General features: G+C 45.9%; 1 protein-coding gene across 1 annotated transcript in view; it reads right to left on the reverse strand.

Moving 5' to 3' along the window:
- The window catches only part of ATPQ (ATP synthase D chain), a 47,910-nt gene extending 29,011 nt beyond the window's left edge, over positions 1-18,899 (reverse strand). The window contains exons 1-2 of the mRNA XM_086796219.1: positions 18,695-18,899; positions 10,217-10,298 (exon numbers count right to left, since the gene is read on the reverse strand). Coding sequence (XP_086652345.1) covers positions 10,217-10,298; positions 18,695-18,850 — 238 coding nt within the window. The 5' untranslated portion in view covers positions 18,851-18,899. The remainder of the gene's footprint in view (positions 1-10,216; positions 10,299-18,694) is intronic.
- Between the last annotated feature and the right edge of the window lie 4,553 nt (positions 18,900-23,452).

Genomic DNA, 23,452 nt, shown 5'->3' on the forward strand with positions numbered 1-23,452 from the left:
CTCATGAGTCATGACTCATGAGGTTACACATGAAGTTTATTATTTAATAATAAACATTTCGAGTTGGCAAGTAATTTACCTCCTTCACACCAGTGGCTGTCTTGAGTGTGCGCAAAAGACGGAGGTTGGATCGACAAAACACCAACCTCTCTAACTGTTGAGTACTCAAGCGATTACGGATCTTGGTGTGCACAAGAGAGTATGCACTCCAATTCCGTTCGCATGCACGAGCAGAGCAACTCTGCACATGCCACATAGCACTGGCAAATGTCAAAAGACAAGATTACACATTGGCTGCATTATAGAAACTAAGATCTTTAAAGTTACAAACCTGAGATAGCAGTCTAAAGGCCACTTTTTGGACAGTTTTGGCCTGGTATCCATGGATGTCCCACCACGTAAGTGGTTTCGCCTGCCCTTGAACTGCTGAGGCACTCAACTTGCCAAAGGCAACTCCCACCCGATTGCGGTAGACGACCAACTCCTCATCGAAGGTCACCATGTTATCGTAGCTAAGCACTTGAGACACATAAGCATCCTTGAGCAAATTGAGTTGCGTGTCTGTTTGGAGCTCGACCTTGTTGAACATCGGATGGAGTAATGTTGCAATCCCATGAATGGGACGACGCATGAAAGTCCATTGCGAGTCAACAATGGCCATCACCTCGCCACGTCTGACATTCCAAATTTCAAATTAGATATCCAATAGTAAGTTTATCATATAACCAAAACTATAGCACGTACCATAAATCATATTACATAATAGATATTAGATATACCTGGTAGGAGTGATAGTCGACGAGGTGACTAACGACACCATCTCTCTCATCCAATGAAAATGATGATAGAGGAGTCGCAATGTAGAGCCCTCCATGTCATTGAATCGGATGAAGATATACATGGGTTTGAGGAGCTTTGCTAAGCCCTCAATATCAAACCAAGAGGACTCATCCAACACTTTGCATTGGATGTATTGAGTGGGCTCGCTGGTCGAATCACGCACCTCCCTCCATGCTGGTGATACCACTGAGGCTCGAAGTATCCTGTACCTCATGTATCCTGCTAAGCACAAGATACATATAGGCAAATCGGATCTTGGATGGTCGCACCATGTCCAAGTGTGAGTGGGAGCAGAAGATAGATAATGCCTGGTGTTTCTTCCTGAAGAAGGTAGTGATGCGTCGGCCTCATCCACAACCGGCTTCACCCATCATCGAAGCTTCCCTATGTCCTCCATCATGAGGTCCAAGCAGTGTGCATCACATGGAGTCCACACAATGGATGGGAACTTTGCCTCAATCATCTCTCCCATGCTCTTGCAGTTGGACGCATTGTCCGTAATGACTTGCACCACATTCTCTGGGCCAATATCAATAATAGCCCGCCTGATGTGCTGGAAGATGAATGCTGCAGTGATCCTCTCCCTTGCCTTGCTTGCATCCACTGCACGCAAGAAATATGTGCCCATGCAACTAGAAACAAGGATGTTGATGATATGTCTTCTCCGCACATCACTCCATCCATCTGAAATGATACTACAACCATGCTTCTTCCAAGATGATCTTATTGGCTTTAGTGCATTCTCTATGCACTGTTTCTCATCCTCTAGCATGGTTGTCCGCATCTTCTGGTAGTCTAATCCAGTCCAGTGCTCACATGGACCTACATCAAAGACGGCTTTAATCATTCTCTTCCACTGATCTGTGCGAAGGACATTGAAAGAGATATTGCACTCAATGAGAGTGCGCTCTATCTCTATCTTTGCCTTCCGCTGCCTCTCCTTCACCCATGAGGATTGGTTCAATGTACCACGTAGAGTGGTCTGATGGTGTCGTCCTGCACTACCACCTGTTGCAATATTCTCCACATGAGACTGTCCATCATCTACTCTAGCCCTCTTTCAGCTAGGACCTGCACCTTAACCTGAACCTGTGGATGGCCGGTACTGATGGAACTGCGCGCGCGCAAACACACACACACAGACTTCCACTGAGCCTGACAGTGACATCTGTCCACCCACATATGAACATGCTAGCCCCCCAACAGCTGATGGGCCCATATGCGCAGGTGTATCTAGTTGCTCATCCTCAATGATGACTCTACTATCCCTACCAAGTTGTGATCCGATGAAGATCCGTGGGTTCTCCCGCCGAATCTCATCAACCGCCTCCTGTGGTGCATTTGCACATGGTCCAATGCTGCCTCCCATACCTTGGCCAACATGAAGCCTGAGCTTCCCAATAATAGGAGTGACGGGTTCTGCATACCCTCGACAAGCCATGTTAGCCTCATATAACGGCCCCATCTCCTCTGCACGAATCCCCAATCGACCAGCCAAATCCGGTGAAATAAAGTTGGCTCTAGCACCTGTGTCAAAGTATATCAAGGCATTTTGATCTCTCACTTTGCCCCATGCCCGGCACAACTCAGTCTCTTCACCACCTGGCTGTTCCCCAACAAGATCAGGAACTAACCCTGCAGAAGGTTTTGGTTTCTTTGACTTGGGCTCTCCTTTATTGTCAGAGTCCTTTTGGGACTTTCTCTTGGGACAATTAAAAGACATATGTCCCTCTTTTGTATAGTAGAAACATTTCCGAGCATCCCTCAAAGCCTGTCTCTCCTCAGAAGTTCTCTTGGACATTGGCAACTTCTTATACCGCGTCTCTGTAGACCCTTTTGCATCACACGAAGCATGCGCTGACTTTTCAGATTTCTTGCTTGAGTTCTTACTGCCTTTAAATCCATATGAGACTCCAATGAATAACGCATTAGCTGTCATAGCATTCTCTATCATCTGTGACATGTTTGTTACTCGAGTCTTTATGCAATAGTCACGCACTTCCTTAGGCAGCCCACAACAATACTTCTCTACCTGCTCAGACAAAGGCACTGCACAGTAAGAAGTAACTGGGAGTAAAGCTTCCCAAAACTTCTTGTTATAATCTTCAAGATTCTCACACTTTGATACATCCAACTAGTGCCATGCTGTCATTACATCCACCTCAAAAATAGATGTGAGCCATACGGAAGAGAACACCTGTTTAAATTGTACCCAAGTAGATGATGCTATGCCCTGCAGAAGAAGAGTAGACCACCACTGCAATGCATTGCCTTTGAGAAAAGTCGCAGCTTTTCTCACCTTAGAGGACTCTGTGTAATTACCACCAGAAAAAGCAGCATCAAACTGCTGTAAGAAGGTAAGTGCCTTTAACTTATCTTTGGCCCCACTGAATGTATCAAATTTCACAGCAACTCCCCCTTCCTTATAATCCTTCGCCTTACCCATAGGCGTTAGATTATCGTAAGGAAGTGGCTTCACAAGATTGCTACCCCCAGCATTCATGCCCTTCATAGGGTCAACATTACGTCGCCAAACATACCGGGTTGCATGCCCCCATACATAATTGCATGCATTCCAGGTTGCATGCCCCCAAACATGTTTCCTTGCATTCCGAACTGCATACCACCATACATATTCCCCTGCATACCAGGCTGAAAATTAGCTCCAAAAGTCCCTGGCATACCCATGCCACCCTGAGGATAACCCCCAGTCATAGATTGGAACACAAATCTTTTCAGGCTCAGAACGGGATCTCATAAATTCAGCAAACTTCTCACTTTGTGTGAGCTGCATAAACACATCCATAACACCAGCCAAACGATTTTTAAACTGAGCATCATCTTCCTCTTTACTAGGCATATCTTCTGGCTGTGTTACATCCTCATATTGCTCATCATCTGCAGCCTGTTCTCCTGCAAGAATATCCTCAGATTCATTTCTCTCAGGAGAGGTCTCTTGCTCTTCCTCTTCTTGATAAAAATATTCGTCTTCTGTATCAGACATGTTGCTGAATTTTTCAGCGATGACTTTCCTGGAGTCAACCACGAGCTCACCCCCTTAAGAAAGTTGATGATGGGTCCCGGCAAACGGAACCTTGAAACCGGCCTCTGGTAGAAACCAAAGTGCGGTAGACTAGCAGTCACCCTTCCACTTGTAGTCCAAATATAAAAACAAATTTAATTGGAGCTAGAGTGCCCCAAAACTGAAATGAGAACGACACCTGTTGGCCCCAAAGCTTGACGCCCCTTTCGGTATTTCTTTATTCAAATTCAATGAGATGTAAACCTAAGTACAACAAAACCAGCCAAGAGAATACACCTGTATGACCAATCTGGCAGCCCACAAGACCTCTTAGCACAGAGGATTCACACATAGATCTGTGTCCCACAAAAGCAACACTATGTGCTTCCCTCTGATCAACCAAGACAATTCAGCCGGGCAGCCTTGAGCACACATCTGGCATATCCCATGAACATGGTTTCACAACTCGGTGCAAACATACATCCACTGTCCAGTCCCTTTCAATCTGCCATACCCCTCCTCTCACAAGGGGCCAGATAACACAACTCTGCAGCAGACATAAGCCAATGGAAAGAAAGAAAGATGGACAAGTTCAAAGCTTACCAAATCAGTGCGTGGTTCTGCACTCGTGAGGACAGTTCGTACCAGTCTGTACTTGACAAAGACTGTCTGTACTCTTCCCCCTACAACCACCTAACTGTCGCACCAAATATACTCTGATAAAGCACCGTCTGCAGCTGAAAAAGCACCACCCACTACTGTGCAGGTCTGAACAGAACTGAGAACAGTTATACCTATCCGTACAGGTCAGTAAAACCCTATTGTACCTGTCCGTGCAGTCTCTGCAGTTGCCTGTACAGTACAGATCAGTACCTACACAGCAGTCGCCTGCTGTCTGTTCCTGCCAGCGCAGACTGTACCAGTGCCGCCTGAACTTGTACCTGTCCGTACACCTGTACCTGTAGTCGTACAGCTGCCACGTGGACTGTACCTACTACAGCTATACCTGCTTGCGCCACCTGAATCTGCAACTGCAGCCGCCTGCACTCTGGTCGTCAGCGCCGCCTGCATCCACAGCCGTCACCAGCTCTGTACGGCCTGGAGCCCTTGGGTCTGTACGGCCTGTTTGATAGGGAAATTCTGTACGCAGCCAAACACCAACAGCAAGCAACTATGCAGTCGACTTTGCTTCTCCTCTCTTCCACGCATGAAAACTTCCACGCTTCCCCAAAAGAGAGAGAGAGAGAGAGAGAGAGAAACGTGTAACTCCAAAAGTGGAGTTCTCTCTCTCCAAAAATATCCTAGGGCCCAAACTTTAATGTTTATTAAAGTTTCCTAGGGCCACTAAGGCCTAGGGGCCACCCATGAATAAAACATTAAATTTCATTAATGTTCTGGTCCCCCTTCACACCTGAAGATGTCCACACATCATTCTCTTTGTCCGGGCACCCCAAATATGAATCATTTAATATTTATTTTGCTCTGCAACCACCATGCCCACACTTGTGCTGTTCCATTTTCACAGAGTCATGAAAATTCTAGATGCTGATGCTCATGGAGCTTCTACTAACAGTCCAGGTAGTCGATGCCGTCGTGGTGGGCGAGGTCGAGGACGAGGCCGCGCTCAAATAGCTCAGCAGCACGAGTCTCTTGCACATGATGATGATGATCATCCCTTAGATGAGGGGCCCATAGATACGAGTGACACCATTCTTGCAATGCCGATGGTCAGAGAGCCTGACTATGACTCGGATGGCAACATGTTGACGGATGGAGATGTTTCTTTAGAGTCCTCATCTGGTTTAGATGAGTAGCTAGATGCTACTATAGTTTATAGTTACTAGTTTTTTTTTTTTGACTAGCCTCTAGGAATCATCGTTCATGTATCATTGTATGACATATATCTACAATCTTATGATTTCAGATTTATCATTTATCCATGATCCATCTCACTTTCATTTATGTTCATTGTTTAATTATTTTATTTGATTATTGATATTTGCATTTGCCATTGTCACTTGTGACTTGTAAGTTACTAAGTTGTAAGTTGTGCAAAATTGAAATTAAAGGTTGTACAAAATTGAAATTAAAGGTTGTATAGTATTAGTAAGTGCTGTAATGTTCATTGATGAATCTTCAAACTTCATATTTCAAAAGTTTATAAGTATATATATCGGGGCACAACGTTCACTACGCTTGGAATCTTTTCAGCACATTTTCCAAACGTACTGTACGTATTGTTCACTACGTTTGGAACCACCTTGGTTGGACTCTCACTAGCCTCTCAACCACAATAAATATGTAAGCAAACCTACTCTTCGAGGCTTCAGCAACTCCAAATTGCTATGGGCACGAGTAAGAGCTTAACCACATTGGTGGTGGCAGACCGTTCTGGAGGAGCGGAAGATATTATGGCAACTATGACAAAAGGCTCTTTGGAGGCTTACTCCGCTTGCCATTTCTGACAATCCTTCTTACCATGCCCAATAGCATGACAGAAGAAACATCAATTTTCTAACTGATACTTCCTTTGCTCCTCTGGAGGAATATGGCCTCCAGTGATGCCTGCTTTAGTCTTTTCCTCAAGGGTTTTCTTAAGCTTGGATTCCTTACCTCTTGAACTTGTTGTCTGGCTTAGCGTCTTTAGAAGATGGAGTACCCTTCCCCGGTTGGGGTTTGGTACTAGACTGTTGTTGTTTTGGCTTGCCTCCGTTCATCCTCATTTCTTCATTTTGAGCAAGAATCAAAGCCTAGTCATATGTGCTGGGTTCAAAGTTACGAACTGTGAACCGGATGTTAGGATCTAATCCACGAATGACTAGATCCATTTTGGCCTGCTCCCATAACTCTAACTGTTGTGCTAAAGTTATAACCTTACCGGAAAACTGAAGCACAGGTGACGTTCTATCTAAGTCCATAGAACACATAAGCCAGGTTGGTCAAATACTGGGGAGGGAGAAATTTTGTCTTCAGGTCATGGACAACGGTATCCCAGCAAAAAGTTGACACCTGTGATGTGGTCCTATATGGAGACTAGACCAATGCTGCCACCAAGTGACTCCACACCCATGAGGTGGGGAGCCGCTACGTGGACTTTGTCTTGAGAATCTGTTAGCTTTGCCAATGAAAAATAAGCATTAAACTAGTGAATAAATCGATTGACAACTAAATGATCACTTACGATCATACTTACTAAAATTCGGTTGAGCTCGGATGACAGTTGTCGATGTCGCGAGATTCTGGCTGGTGGCACCTATGGGTGGAAAAACTGAAGAGAGGTACTGATATTTCAGATACAAGGCCTCCTTTTTCCGTTGGTGTTCAAGTAACATGCGCTATCGATTGAGCTCTCGTTGGTGCCCCCGAGTGGGGAGTTCAGCCTATCTTCTTCAAGCCTGCGTTGGCCTTCCTCATAGTCTCATCTGTCTGCTTTTTCTTCCCGCCGTATAGCTTCATCCTCTCATCTTTGTTGTTTCATCTAAAAGAAGAGGGTGATGAAGTTGGAGGTAACTGGAGGAGTGGGTTTTAATGTTGTTACCTCCAAGAATTGGAGACGCTATGGTAGCTATAGGAGGAGGAAGAGCAAGGTCTCCTTCGGGAGAGACGTCTTCCTACTGATGCGTACTATCTCCTCTATAGACATGTTACTGAGGTCGGAGGTCATGCCAGAGTGAAGTATGACCATCCAAGGATAGGATGCGGTGTAACATGCAACGGAATTATGCGTAATGAAGGATCCTGTCACACAAAGTCTCACACCGCCTTCTTTATCCTGAGTTTCGCAAGTCTTTAGCAATCCACTTTATCACTTCAAACTTTAAGAGGAGAGCAAGAGAGAGATCTGTACACCTTATTGGGTCCCAAATTACCCACTGAAGGGCCCCCTCCTATTGCTAGGAGTATTTGCTTTATTATCTTTGAAGAGAATGACTTTAGGACTGTCTTGGAACTGTAGATAAGCCAACACAAGACCTTTGAAAGACCAAGAGTCGGGCTGAACTTTACACAGCTGTAGAAGCACCAATAATGACTGATCTCAAGCCTATGCACTCTTCCAATGGAATGTAGGAAGACTGCAAATCTGAGGCTAAGAGAAGGGGCTGATTGGGACTGTACTAGGTTGTGTGTATATGCTGAAAATGAATGAATGAATGCGTTTTACCTTCACTAAGAGGGCTGTAGCAAAACGATGATATGTATGGATGCTAAACATGCAAGGTTTTGATGTGCTTTGACTGGCTGAATGCTATGGATGTTGCATTTTGATGATGAAGGGCTGAATGCTTCATGCGTTGATGCTCCTTGTGCTGAAGGGAAACACTAGACTCCAATGAATATGAGATGATATGAATGAATGCAAGGCTGAGCTATTTATATGCCTCTCATGAGCTGGTCGGCTGGCTGATAGCTGGCCAACTGCAACATGTCTTGCATAAATGGATAATGTTGGTAATAATATGGTAAAAATGCCATATAAATGCTATAAATTATGGAAAAAATATTGGATGATATTCTGAGGCTTCTGCAATGGTCTAGATGGTCTATATGCATATGGGATGAATGTTATGCAAAATGCAAAATGCAAACCCTAAGGCTTCTACTAACTTCTATATGCATGAATGATTCTCTCCAACTGGGTTAAGGGACTTAAATGACTGACAATCTAAGGCTGAGGAATGACCTACGTAGCTCATGCTTGACATATCCTGGACTGAGGATTACAATTGGGTCACGATGTACGACAAATATCAAATCCTTAGTGGATATAAAGGCATTCAAGGAATTGGAATCAGGGTGGTGCAAGGAAAGTCATGTATTGCTTTCAATCAGTGTCATAGACACAATGATAGGACACATATATAGGATGCCAACACTCCAGTATTAGTTGAATGACAGAACCTGATACAGATGTTTCAAACTAATACAAAGGTAAGGAAACTGCAGCTCAAATAAGAGCTGCATACTGTGGAAAAGAAAAGCATGTCTATCACAATGAGTATGCTTTAAAGATCAAGGGCATTGTTGAATACCTAGGGTCTATCAATGTATCAATGAAAGATGATAATTTAATGATTGTATATTTGAATAATGGGCTTGGCAAAGAGTACAAGCCATTCAAGACCTCCATTGCAGTTAGAGAGAATGTTCCCAACTTTCGAGATTTGGTGTCTATGCTGATGCGATCATAGAAGAAAAGTATATGGGTGAGGACTCTTCTTCACAAAGCAAGAACCTATCAAAACACGCCTTCTACTCTAATTTAGGTAGAGGTAGAGGTAGAGGTTGTGGGTCAAGGCCAAGGTGGTCAAGATCCCCTGATCCTGCCAGTGAGGGGCAAAAGCGGAGGTACCATCAATCTGCTGCAAGAGAATCCCAGTCTGGCTGAATACTCGAAGGAGCTCCCAAAGCCGTAGGCACCAAGATGCGACACCCGTGACCTCACAGGGAGGGCCGGGGAGGGGATTTGATGTGCCACTTCCTCTCCCCACAATGCGGGGCCCGGGCTCTTTGGAGGGGAGTGGGGATAAATATATAGATATACACACAAATATTTATTCATGTATTTTCAAGGAAATCCATTTCTAAAATCACATATCAAAGTTCCAAAAACACTCATCCAACCCAAGATGGGGGCCCCCACCAAAGACCACAAGAGATTACTGACCCAGGTGCCCCTATTTGATGGATCAGGCAGCACACACTGACAGTCCATGAGCTACAGGTGCCACCCTGCCTCCCGGGCGTCTCCCTGGGCAGTGCAGCGACCGAGGAGATGCTCCAACCGACAGACAGCTGCAGATCCGAGAGATCCTCCGGAGACACAGGCAGTGAAGTGAAGAGCCTCTATACAGTCATAGATGTCAAGGACCCACTTTAATCCCCTCACATTGTACCGTTGTAGCATTGTACCACCTGCACTTATATGGCTGTTTTTTCTTTCAGCTCTAGTTAAGGTTTTTCCATGATTCAGTCACTTCATGGACTCATTGTAGCACTTTTGGTCTCATAAACCCTTTTGGTCTTTTGTAGACATTAATAGAACTCTCTCTCTCTCTCTCTCTCTCTCTCTCTCTCTCTCTCTCGCTCGCTCTCGCACACACGTGTACAACATGCATTTTCTTTCACACCTATATAAATGTATGCAAAGTAGAAGTGTGGAGGTCTCTGTAAGTGCGTCTCCATATTCACACAGTAATGGATCAATAAACACCTAAGCCCAATATATTTTGCTTGTCTCTGTTGTTTGATTATAAAGCACGAGTGAATACACATGCAAGGTTCTCAGATGCGAGGTGGTTTGATTTTAAAGCAAGAGTGAATACACATGCAAGGTTCTCAGAGGCTGATACTTACACTCATAAGATTTCTGGAACATATCCACAATCCCAGGGTTCAATCTCGCTCTGTAGAAGTCCCAGTCGATTGGCTTTGGTTTCTGTAAAGTAGGACACTACCTGTCAGTGAAAACTTACAGCTTCCCAAAAATCATGAAAGGCATACAGCATGCATGACAAAACCAGAACCCAAGAAAGGGAAAGCATTCCCACCTTTCCATATACTAAAGCAAATCATAGGTGCATCCTTGCAACAGTGCAGCTCTTTATATTTTCGCCCCCAAAAAACACCTATTACTAAAAACAAGTAGAATCAAATAAGCTAATAAATTGAAGGGATGAGCCTACATACCAAAGGAAGGGATAAAAGCCGCAATGCAGACTTGTAACACCATCAAAGCTAAACTAAGGCTCCAGTGAAGAGAGGGCCCAGGCTCCAGACAAGCATAAATGACTCCCTTCAGCTCATGTACAGAACCAGGGCTGCCTAAAACCACTCCTATAGGCAAAGCGTAAATAAGATCTTGACATATAGCCCCCACAGACTCCGACAAAAGTGGGTAGGTGTCCCCTCCACTCTCCCTACATCAGGCATGCCAAATGTGCCAGCTGTGAGGCTGTTATCATCTCTCATCTGAAAACTGCCGTGTGGAGAGATCACAGAAGCCTAGCCAGCCTCTACTGCAGGTATCCTATCATGATCCAAGCCTAGCCCATGCCATTGGCCTCTTCACAGCCTTGAGAGGGGACTGGCCCCGATCCCCATGGCCCACACTATCACCCTCAAGGTAATGGAGCCAGTGTGGGGTCGGCCCTCAGTTAAACAGCCGTAATCCAGAACCATACGTACTACCACGGCACTGGGACTCCAGCAATGCACTACACTGCTGACAAGTGGCAACTTACACCTCGTGGCCAACAAAGTGAAGGCGACAATAAGCTGTCAACCAGAGAAAAAGGGTGACCTTGTGGAGGCAACAGAGGCAACAGCTGCTATAAAGGCATCTATAGAACTCAACAAAAATCTCACCTTCAATTACCTGTCGTCCCATGAGACTGCCCGGTGTGGACGGGCAAAGTATCGAAGCAGAATCAAGCATCCTACCCATGCTGAAAGGGCATAGGGGTGGTCCATTATGGCATCAACACAACTTGAACCCCTCAGTTCACACTGCAGAGGCAGTGCCTCCTCTTACTTCACTATTCTCCTTCCCATCCTCTAGCTTGGTAATGTTTTGATGTTTCATATCCCAGCCGGATTGACACACATGCCTCACAAACTCCATGGCCAGTAAGGGAAATAAAAACTGGTACTACAACTTCATGGCGTGAAGATGGAACCAGCCCTCCTTTTCAAGAGGACAACTCTCAACGTGAACCTTTGCAAATAACCTTGTGATCCTTTTAAAGGCTCCGTTACAATTCTCAAAAGCTTTGACAGTGTTTGAATGTAATAATTGGAGACCATAATCTTGCAGAGAGATTGAAAAATGTGGAACTGAATGATCTGACACAGGTTAGATTGCAAATCGCAAGAACCTAATAGTAGTGGATTCTGAAATGGACCAAATACTGCTTATTAGCAAGGGAAACAAAGAGGCTTAGGGACGAAATGTTGCCATGACAGTTGTGCAGGTCCTGTCACCTCCCCCAGTCACCACAGAGGCCCAAGGAGTGCTGACATAAGTGGTCCTACAGCAAGATGCTTACAGGGATTAAGAATCGTTCAAGGTTAACTCCAAAACATCCTATGAAAATTTTGTGCATGTTCCCCTTATCTCACATTATAGAGCCTTGCTTAATGAAATCTTATGGTGGCTGCACGTGCTTACCATTTTCGACCATATAGGAAAAAAATTTGGTACTACTTTTGATTACAAAATGTGCAGCAATTCAACCCTGGATTGTTTTACCTAAAAGCATATATCCACACGCTTCATGTCATAGAGAAGAATTAGGCAAACACACACGATCCACAAGAGCACACATTTCTATCTTAGGCAGAGCCACTCTCGTTAGGATCAAATGAGATTGCTTGGAACCAGTGACTAGCCAACTTATTGGAGTGTTAGTCTAGTTCAAGCACACGCCTTGAAGCTCTTAGTGCATCATTTGAGTGGAACTGGTGGGATTTGTCTGGCCATCTTATGCATGATTAAATACTCATGCCTATGTCAGTAGTGTGAAGAGCCTGAGTGTCAAGTAACTCCCAAGCTAGCGCATCAAAGGAAATTTGAGACGCACCACCTCAAAGCTAGAATCATGAAAGAAGAAGCTTGGGAAAAGGATCCATTGCATACCAACCAATCTTACAGTCAAAGACAAGGGCATTGTCAGAATATGTAGCGGAAATGACAACCAAACTTGGGTAGACAAGAGCAAGTAGACTGCAGAAAATAATCAGCACAAGAAACACAGAGAGATAGGTGTGTAAACTCTTCTCTATACACAAGATCCCGAAAAACTGAATGAGAAAGTGGTGGGGGCTGAGGGGCAATATATACATCTCCATGTGAGCAGTCGGCCAGCTACTGAAGGTGCCCACGACTGAGAAAAATACCCCACGACTGAGAAAATACCAGTCGGCCAGCAGCCTGATGCCCACGACTGGTCAGAACAAGTCGGCCAGCAGCCCAGATGCACACGACTGAGGAAAGTCCAGTCGGCCAGCATAGGGGTGCTCCTCGCAGCCCTCCAGCCACTAGGAAAAAATGGGAAAAATAGGGAAAAAATACGGGGAGTGTGGAAAAATGATATACGGGCGGGCACACCCACAACAAAGGCCCTGGTGTATACAAATAGACAGGAGATGACTTCTAACACCCCCTCTCAGCTCCTGGCTGTGAAACCAACCCCAGGGAGCTGGAGTGCCGCCTGAGCGTAGCCTGAGGTAGAGACTTCGTGAAGAGGTCCGCCGCATTGTCCTCCGTCGAACAATAAAGTAGCAAGATGTCACCCGCCAAGATCTTCTCACGAACAAAGTGATACTGTATCTCTATATGCTTGGTCCGGGCATGGAAAACCAGGTTCCGAGCAATAGCTATACAGCTCTAGTTATCACACTGGATGACTGTGGGCTCCCTCTGTGGAAACCCCATCTCGCCTAGCAGCCTCCGCAGCCATACAACCTCACAAGCAGCACCACAAGCAGCCCGATACTCTGCCTCTGTCGAAGAAAGGGCAATAGTTGGCTGCTTCTTGCTGCTCCAAGAAACTGCTCCTGAGCCGAGGGTAAAAGTGTATCCTGAAGTAGACCTCCTCGTGTCTGGATCTCCTCCCCAATCTGAGTCACTCCAACCTTGGAGCTTGACTCCATTCCCTCCTGTGTAAAAGAGTCCCAGATCCTTCGTACTCTGCAGATACCGCAAGATCCGCAATCCTGCGTCCCAATGAGTCTTCAATGGAGTCTGCATAAAAGAGCTCAACAGCCCCACGGAGAAGCTCAAGTCCAATCTGGTGTTCAGCAACCAGATCAATGAACCAACCAACTTCCGGTACTGCGAGGCATCAACTGGCTCACAAGGATCTGTAACGGTTAACTTTGTGTTCGGGTCCATCGGCGAAGTAATAGGCTTGCAGTTCTCCATCCCAAAGGCCTCAAGCAACTCATGAACATACCGCTGCTGAGAGACGAAAAACCCCCTCTGGGTCTGCCAGATCTCCAATCCCAAGAAGAAGTGGAGTAAGCCTAAGTCGGTCATCTCAAACTCCTTTGACAAGGCAGCCTTCGTCACTCCAATGTGCTCCACATGACCGCCGGTGAGAATGAGATCATCCACATAAAGGATGATGAGTGTGACCATGCCGCGTTCCCGAAAGAGATATAGGTTCGGATCTGCAACCGATCTCTGAAATCCAGTCCGAATAAAGAAGAATCAATCTTCTGATTCCAAGCCCTCGGAGCCTACTTAAGACCATACAAGGCCTTACGTAACCTGTAAACCATCCCTTCCGATCCTAGAACAATAAAGCCTGGAGGCTGCTCAACGTACACCTCCTCCTGCAGGTCACCATTAAGGAACGCCGATTTTACATCCATCTGGTACACGGGCCACCTCTGAGAAGAAGCAAGGACAAGAACGGTCCGAATCGTGGTCATCCGCGCTGTCGGTGCAAAGGTATCCTCGTAGTCGATGCCTGGCCGCTGAGCATAACCCTTAGCCACGAGCCTGGCTTTGTGTTTGTCCACCGACCCATCAGACGCGTACTTGGTCTTAAAGACCCATTTGACACCAATGACTGACCGCTTCGACGGCCTCGGTACCAACTCCCAAGTGTTATTCTTCTCGATGGCATCAAGTTCCACCTGCATGGCTTCCCTCCAAGTATCCTGTGAAAGGGCTTCCTTTACGGAAGTGGGCTCTTTATCCCGCATGATACGAGACATCAGAGCATAGTTCACCTGAAGAAGCTCCGCCGTGTTGCTTTTATCTCGGACTCGATGTGATCTTCGAGGGCCGTCCTCTGTGGTCCACTCGGAGGGTAGCTCCGTGACACCTGACTCCCGAAGGGTGTCTAACAACCACCTAGGTACTCGAACAGATCGTGGAGCCTCCTGTGGTCACGGGGGCTCAACTCCAGCTGCGGGCTCAACCTCCTGTGATGACTGAGGTGGATCAACTAGAGTGGTAGACTGGGAATCATCATCAAACTCCTCTAGATCTCCAAGAAGTGGCGGCTCCTCGACAGTGGATGCTGGAACATGTTCGTCAAAGACCACATCCCGGCTCACAACAATCTCGTTCCTCTCTGGATCATACAACCTGTATCCCTTGGAAAGAGAGTTATACCCCACAAATACCAGCTTGCGGGACTTGGAGTCAAGCTTCCCCCTCTGCTTCTTCGGAATATGTACATACGCGTCACTCCCAAAGACACGGAAGTGCGAGACATCGGGTTTCCTGCCAAAATATGCCTCAAATGGAGTCATATGGGATACAGAAGTCGTCGGAGAGCGGTTAATGGTATGGACAGCTGTTGCCACAGCCTCACCCCAAAGTGGACGAGGAAGATCTAGATGCTCCAGCATGGTCCTCGCCATCTCCACCACAGTCCTGTTCTTACGTTCAACAACTCCATTCTCCGAAGGCGATCCTGTATTGGCCAATTCCCTCTTGATGCCATGATCTGCACAAAACCGGAAAAATACAGTCGAGGAGAATTCACCTCCTTTGTCAGCCCTGAGAGTCTTGACCTGAAATCCAGACTCTTTCTCCACCATCACGTGCCAATCCTTGAACCGAGCAAAAGCCTGGTCCTTCTGTGAAAGAAAGTAGACCCACGTGAATCTGGTACAATCATCAACAAGCAGCATGAAGTAGAGAGATCCTCCCAAGGATGGTATCTGCTGTGGTCCACACAAGTCAGTGTGAATCAACTCCAAAGGTTTCGAAGCCCGCCTGGAAGCCTGCTTCGGAAAGGATTCCCTGTGCTGCTTACCACGTATGCAAGAACTGCAACGTCCTTGCCTATTACCAACATCTGGCAAGCCAACCACCATCTGGTCCCGGAAGGCGCGCCGCAAAGCATCCACATTTAAGTGGCCAAAACGAAAGTGCCACAAATCTCCGACCTGAGAGCCTGTCAATGAGGAGAGTGCAGAGACCTTGTAGATGCCATTCTCCACACCGCCTTCCCAAACAACTTTGCCCGTCTCACGGTCCCTTAGAGCAACTGAATGCTCCTCAAATTCCACCCGAAAGCCAGTCTTGCATACCTCATGCACTGACAAAAGATGAAAGCCCAGAGCAGGGACATAAAGAACACGGAAAGCATGCTTGCCCCCATTGCCGTCGGGAATAATCTCCATCCGGCCCTCACTATGAGTCGGAATAGTGGAGTTATCGCCAATAAAGATACGATCTGACTGCCGTTTCAGATCCAGAAAGAAGTCACGGGATGGAGTCATGTGCCTGGAAGCACCACTGTCGAGAATCCATTCCCGGGTATCCTTCGCGGTGAAGCCAACTGCCTCCTCGCTCGAAGACGATGAAGCATCAGAGTCCACCATCTCCAAGTGCACAAATGCCGGAGTCTTCGCACCTGAGGCTGAGGAATCAGCACTCTTCCCTGTCCGCTTAGGGCACTTCCTCCAGTAGTGGCCTTTCTCGCCACAATCATTACACGATCTTTCGGCCTTCAGCTTCTCTCGTTCTGGATCAGGCTTCTTCTCAGAAGACTTCTCCGGTGAAGCCTTCCCTTTGCCCTTGTTGGTGTTACGGCCTTTCGATCGTTGGCCAGTTAAGGCCTCCGAACCTCCACCGTGAGGCGGGTTCGTGAAACGTTCCTCCTGGTCCAAGACCATTGGCACAAGCTCCTCCCAAGTAATGGTGCTGAGCCTGCCACTCGTGATCAACGAGGAATAGAAAGCAGAATACTGACCAGGCAAGTGGGAAAGTAACGTGATGGCCATATCTTCGGATGATATCTCTTTCCCAGCTTGAAGGACTTCCTGCTGAAGGGCCTGCAGCTTGTTAATGTGTTCCCGCATCGTCGAAGACTTTGCAGGGTTCATAACCCGCATCTGCACTTCCAAGGATATCCGCTTCATGGGTGACACCCTGTTGTACAAAGAAGCCAAGTGCTCCCATATGCCTCTCGCCAGCGTCATGTGCTTCACATGGTTGATCACCTGTGGTGTGCAATTGAGGAATATAAACGACCGGACCCTGGCGTTGACACGGTCCCACATGTGTGCCTGTGCCTCTCGGTCCTTCCTCGTCGATAATAACTCCCCTTCCTCAGCTTCCGGCCGTGGCACCCCTATGATAATAAAATCAACAAGATCATATGACTCCAAAACTGACTCCATCATGACCTTCCAAATGCCGTAATTGGACCCGTCCAACTGACGATCCACTGGGAACGTGGGGAGAGTCGGAATCTTCACGTGCTTCTCAGCCATCTCGAGTAAATCTGCCATCTCGGAGAGTAACCTGAAAGGGTGGGTGGATGGGAAAAATCTGAAAATCAGAAAATATGCAAGTGGCTGTCCAGCCCCTTTGCCCGCCTTCCTCTTGCACCTTCACTTTCCGTTCAGCCCGAAACAGTCCACCGATCAGCAACCTGTTGCTCCCCCTCTTGCTCAGAAAAACGCCCAAGATCTCCTAGAGCCTAGGGCTCTGATACCATGTCAGAATATGCAGCGGAAATGACAACCAAACTTGGGTAGACAAGAGCAAGTAGACTGCAGAAAATAATCAGCACAAGAAACACAGAGAGATAGGTGTGTAAACTCTTCTCTATACACAAGATCCCGAAAAACTGAATGAGAAAGTGGTGGGGGCTGAGGGGCAATATATACATCTCCATGTGAGCAGTCGGCCAGCTACTGAAGGTGCCCACGACTGAGAAAAATACCCCACGACTGAGAAAATACCAGTCGGCCAGCAGCCTGATGCCCACGACTGGTCAGAACAAGTCGGCCAGCAGCCCAGATGCACACGACTGAGGAAAGTCCAGTCGGCCAGCATAGGGGTGCTCCTGGCATCACCTGGCAGCCCTCCAGCCACTAGGAAAAAATGGAAAAAATAGGGAAAAAATACGGGGAGTGTGGAAAAATGATATACGAGCGGGCACACCCACAACAAAGGCCCTGGTGTATACAAATAGACAGGAGATGACTTCTAACAGGCATCACACTTGTTCTACATTTTGTTCAGCATACTACAAAAATGGAAACATGTCCAGATAGAAACCATCTCACCTTACTTTTTCTTGATCCCTCTTTGTCAAGGCACCAGGATGACCCATATCCAATCCATTACTTTACAATACATTGTTAGTCCATTCCACTCTCGATAGTGATAATGACAGACCCTTTTTAGGATAATCCAAGCTAGTCATGAAAGTAGTTTCATGATTCTGCATCCATAGTTGGTGTGATGCTTCACATTTGTGGCCTTAGGATGTGTTCCACATGCTTAAAAGAGCATCATTGGCAATAAGACCATAGAAGGGTTAAACATAGAATGGCTAGACAAATGCTATGCATGAAAAAGGGATTAGCACGAACAGCTTGATTAGGGTTAAATGTGGACAAGCATGGAATGCATGTGCAATAAAGAATGGCAATACCAGAACCCCATGGCGATCTGAAGCAGATGTAAACACATTCAGATGAGGGCATTATGCTAATCAATAATACCATATTAGGTGATGTGGTGACAGTTACTACAATCTTTAGATCTGCAACTCTGAAAGGCACCGAAAATGGCAAGAATCGTTCTTAAACTAGAAGTAGGTATAGCAGACATTCTGTGTTACTCGACCCTAAAAGAGCATTATCGGCCTTACAAACTCTAAGAAAGAACAGAAACGCAGGACTGCTGTGTGTCACGAAAACATGAAATGAGTTACCAGACCCTAAAAGAACATGATATACGACGGGTCTGTGTTAGAAAACCCTAACGAAAAATGCTCCGTGTTAAAATCGTATGTTTTGTGTTAGGAAACTGTTACAAAACCCTAAAAGCAGAGAGCATGTCGAGGTGCTTACAAGCGAGAACTTCGTTTCGATGACATTACGGAAGTCATCATAGGCTCGGCGAAGGTTGTTGAGCTCCCTTCGCCCTTCATCGGAGACCACAGCCTTGCCCAGGGCTTCCCAATCTAGTTCCTTGAACACCTTCTGCGCCACCGATTTGCTTCCCATGATGATGGTGATGGTGGAATGGCAAAGTTCCCGTTCCTGTTGTTATTAACAGTGTGCGAAGCAATATATTTTTATTTTTACTTTTATTTTTAAATGAAAAAGTGTGAATTAAGGAGAATATATTATTATTGAACAAATTTTTTAAAATTCGAATTCCTTTTTTTCTCCCACAAAATTTGTAGGTTTTGAGACCTTCAACTTTAATTTTGGGCAAAATCTAAACACAACCCCGGTAATTTTGTCCTCACATCTCGAGTATCAACATTGATTCCTGTTCTTAACCTGCAATCGCACCGTTTAATACCCGCCCCCTCCTCCCACATGCCATTTGTTAATTCCCACACTAAAAAAATAAAAAATATTTAAAAATATCCCTCCCAATACCAAAAAAAAAAAGGTGCAATCTCACAAAGGCCAACATCTATTGTGGCCACACCCAAGCTGCTTTCCAAACCTTGCTAGGTGCACAGGATTGCTCGTCCATCTATGAAGGGGCCCACAATGAGGCCCTTTTAAGAGGACCAAGGTATCAACCTAAAAATTAATCTAGGCAAGTTACTCAAAAGAAAGAAAAAGTAAAGGGACATTAAGATGTATTTGATATCAAGTGAAATGATTTGTGTTGTCATGGTGACCCGCTTTGGTGTTAAGTTTGATGAGCCAAAGACATGAACGCATATGGAGCATTATGTTTGACTTACCATGTAACAAGAGCTTACGAGATGTTGGGTTTTCCATAAATTGGCTCTCTTTGAGGGTGAGATTAAGAATTCCTAACCTTAATTACAAGAAACTAGGGTTGGCCACTCAAGGCATGGAGTGACAACATAGGTGTGGGTCACCATCCTCACATCTCATATGGGAGAAGTTCACCGTGAAAGCTTGGGCATAAGAGCTCCAAGAAAGATAATAGTCAAAATGATCATAATGTGTGTACAATGCCCATGAGCCCTATGTATCATATAGCTCAAGGCCCCCCAAGGCACATATGTAAATGACCCTAAGCCCAAGTGCCTAGGCCCCATCCCCCATGTACATGTGACACCAAATCTACTTCGTACAAATCATCCCCTCCTATATATGATTTTGTCCTTGAAATCGAAGGGTGGTCGTGCACAAAAATATACAAGAGGGTATATACAAAAGCCAAAAATGCACTCATGGCCTAGATGTATCCGCCATTAAAACATGTCCACGATGCCCGCCTGGATCGAATGGAAAGGATAGGACGGTGTCGTTAACGGCCGGTGAGGCTAGTGATAATGATGCTTGGATCAAATGGAAATCCACGGCATGCCTGACCCATAATCGTATCAATCATGCATCCTCCTGGATCAAATGGATGATGTAATGCACCACATCCATCAATGAGATATATCCAATATCCCCTTGGGTCAAAAAGATAATGCGCCCATGCATAGGATCCTGCGGGTACATGATAGCCCGTATAGCACCACCCACTCGGATCATAGGTGAATACATCATGTCTAAGAGTGAATGCCTGATAGACTATGTCTGTATCAATGCATAGGCATCCATGATCATCAAAAGAGCATGCCTCATACTCCATAGCATACTCCATCAAATGTGAATCCATGTCCACACTGCATCCATCACCATGCATAGGTCCATAGGCATGATCCACATCACAAATGACTACCTGAGCATAATCCATATGTACCAAGACATAATCCTCATGTACCAAGACATAATCCTCATCACTATCCATATAACCCTCATAGAGGTCACAATCATAGACTCTCCACTCATCTCTCAAGAAAGGCTCATAGACTGGGTTCCCATAGAACCTTCATGAAGTATCCAATAGTTGCTTACTCTACTAGATGCATGGATAACCTCATCATCGATCTCATCCATATCATCAATGTCATCCACATGCTTACTAGCATCATAAAACTCATCCTCATCATATGTAGCATGTGTATGCATACTACCATCATCCACATCAACATAGATGCTCTCCTTGTCACATATAATAATGGTAGATGAATCATCAACACTTGCATAAGCATCATCATCAAGATGCCTAATGTCACCGTGACCAATAATGCATATGTCTTCACCATATGTGTAATCTTCATCCCCATGTGCATGGCATATGTTAAATGCATCCTTATAGGCATGCGCATCATCACATGAATCATCATCCCTTGTGTCAAACACAATTGCATGCACATCCAAAATATCCTCAATGATCAAGTCTTTATAATCTCGTGGCATCATGTCATAAGCTGAAAATGTATCCCATCAAAGCACTCATGGAAGTAATCCAAGCATTTCCATTTTCAACTTGTGCATTCCCATTGGCCACAAACACATCGGTGATGTCTTGTCTCCAGAGAAAATTGGCATTGAGATCTCCTCATATACTTGCTGTCCAGAAATTACAGCAAGCATCGCATCCACTTCAATACACACAACGTGTGCATAAAGACCCGCATAGTCATACTCTATGCAATGACCAAAAGATTGAGTGAGCGGGTAACCTCTTTTATCAATCTTGATATCCAAATCTTTCAACATGAGCTAAAGCATTCCTTCCCCATTCAAACATGAAATGTAGCCAAGAATGGGTACCACCAATTGAATCATTTCAAACATTGTATGATAATGATGCCCCACCCAAACACGCTATTTTTTTTATAGGGGACCCCTTGGGCACTATGCAAAAAATAGGGGTGGCAACACACTGTACCGCCCATCTGGTGTCCAATGGTGGTGAAACTTTACAAGCAAAGGGGTAGCAGTCCCATGGACCTTAACCACCACATCGGACGCCATATGATAATGATGCTCCACCCAAACTCGCTATTTTTTACATAGGGGATCCCTTGAACACTATGCGAAAAATTAGCGGGTGGCAACACACCTTCCCGCCCATCCGGTGTCCGGTGGTGGTGAAATTAGGGGCCCCATGGAAATTCTTGCAAAGTTTCACCACCATCGGATGCCATATGATAATGATGACCCACCCAAACCCGCTATTTTTTGCATAGGGGACCCCTTGGGCAGCACTATGTGAAAAATAGTAGGTGGCAACACACCGTCCCGCCCATCCGATGTCCGATGGTGGTGAAACTTTGCGAGTGGAGGGGTAGGATCCCCATAGACATGCTCACAAAGTCTCAAGACTATCAGACACCATATGATAATGATGCCCCACCCAAACTCGTTATTTTTTGCATAGTAAAAAAAATAGCGAGTGGCAACACACCGTTCTACCCATATGGCGTCTGATGGTGGTGAAATTTTGTGAGTGGAAGGGTAGGAGCCCCAGGGACCTGCTCGCCAAGGATCACCACCATTGGATGGTGCATGATAATGATGCCCCACCCAAACTTGCTATTTTTTGCATAGGGGACCCCTTGGGCACTATGCAAAAAATAGTGAGTGGCAACACACCTTCCCGCCCATCCGACGTTCTATGGTGGTGAAACTTTGCTAGTGTAGGGGTAGGAGCCCCTCCAACCTACTTGCAAAGTTTCACCACCATCATACACCATATGATAATGATGCCCCACCCAAACCCGCTATTTTTTGCATAGGGGACCGACCCCTTGGGCACTATGCGAGAAATTAGCAGGTGGCAACACACCGTCACGTATAGAGCATTCGATGGTGGGTGAAACTTTTTGAGCAGAGGGGTTGGAGTCCCATGGACATGCTTGCAGAGTTTCACTACCATCGGACACCATATGATAATGATGATGCCCATCCCAAACCTACTATTTTTTGCATAGGGGACCCCTTGGACACTATGTAGAAAATAGCAGGTGGCAACACACCGTCCCACTCATTCGACCTCTGATGGTGGTGAAACTTTGCGAGTGGAGGGGTAGGAGCCCCATGAACTTGCTTGCAAAGTTTCAAGACCATCGGACATCGTATGATAATGATGCCCCACCCAAACCCACTATTTTTTGCATAGGGGGCCCTTTGGACACTGTGAAAAAATAGCAAGTGGTAACACATCATTCCACCTATCCGGTGTCTGATGGTGGTGAAACTTTGCGAGTGGAAGGGTAGGAGCCCCAGGGACATGATGATCACAAAGTATCACTACCATTGGAAGGTGCATGATAATGATGCCCCACCCAAACCCACTATTTTTTGCATAGGGGACCCCTTGGGCACTATGCGAAAAATAGCGAGTAGCAACACACCGTCCTGCCCATCTAGCAACCAATGGTAGTGAAACTTTACGAGCCGAGGGGTAGGAGCCCCATGGACTTGCTGCTGGCAAAGTTTCACCACCATATCGGACATCGTATGATAATGATGCTCCACCTAAACTTGCTATTTTTTGCATAGGGAACCCATTTGGGCACTATGCAAAAAAACAGCGGGTGGTAACACATCGTCCATCCCATCCCACGTCCGATGGTGGTGAAACCTTTGTGAGCAGAGGGGTGGAATCCCCATGGACCCTCTCTAAAAGTTTCACCACCATCGGATACCATATGATAATGATGCCTCACCTAAACCCGCTATTTTTTGCATAGGGGACCCCTTGGACACTATGCAAAAAATAGCGGGTGGCAACACATCGACCCGCCCATCCGGCATCTGATGGTGGTGAAA

This window comes from Cibotium barometz, chromosome 63 (assembly GCF_041138505.1).
Source record: "Cibotium barometz isolate CiBa-2024 chromosome 63, ASM4113850v1, whole genome shotgun sequence".
Classification (NCBI taxonomy): Eukaryota; Viridiplantae; Streptophyta; class Polypodiopsida; order Cyatheales; family Cibotiaceae; genus Cibotium; species Cibotium barometz.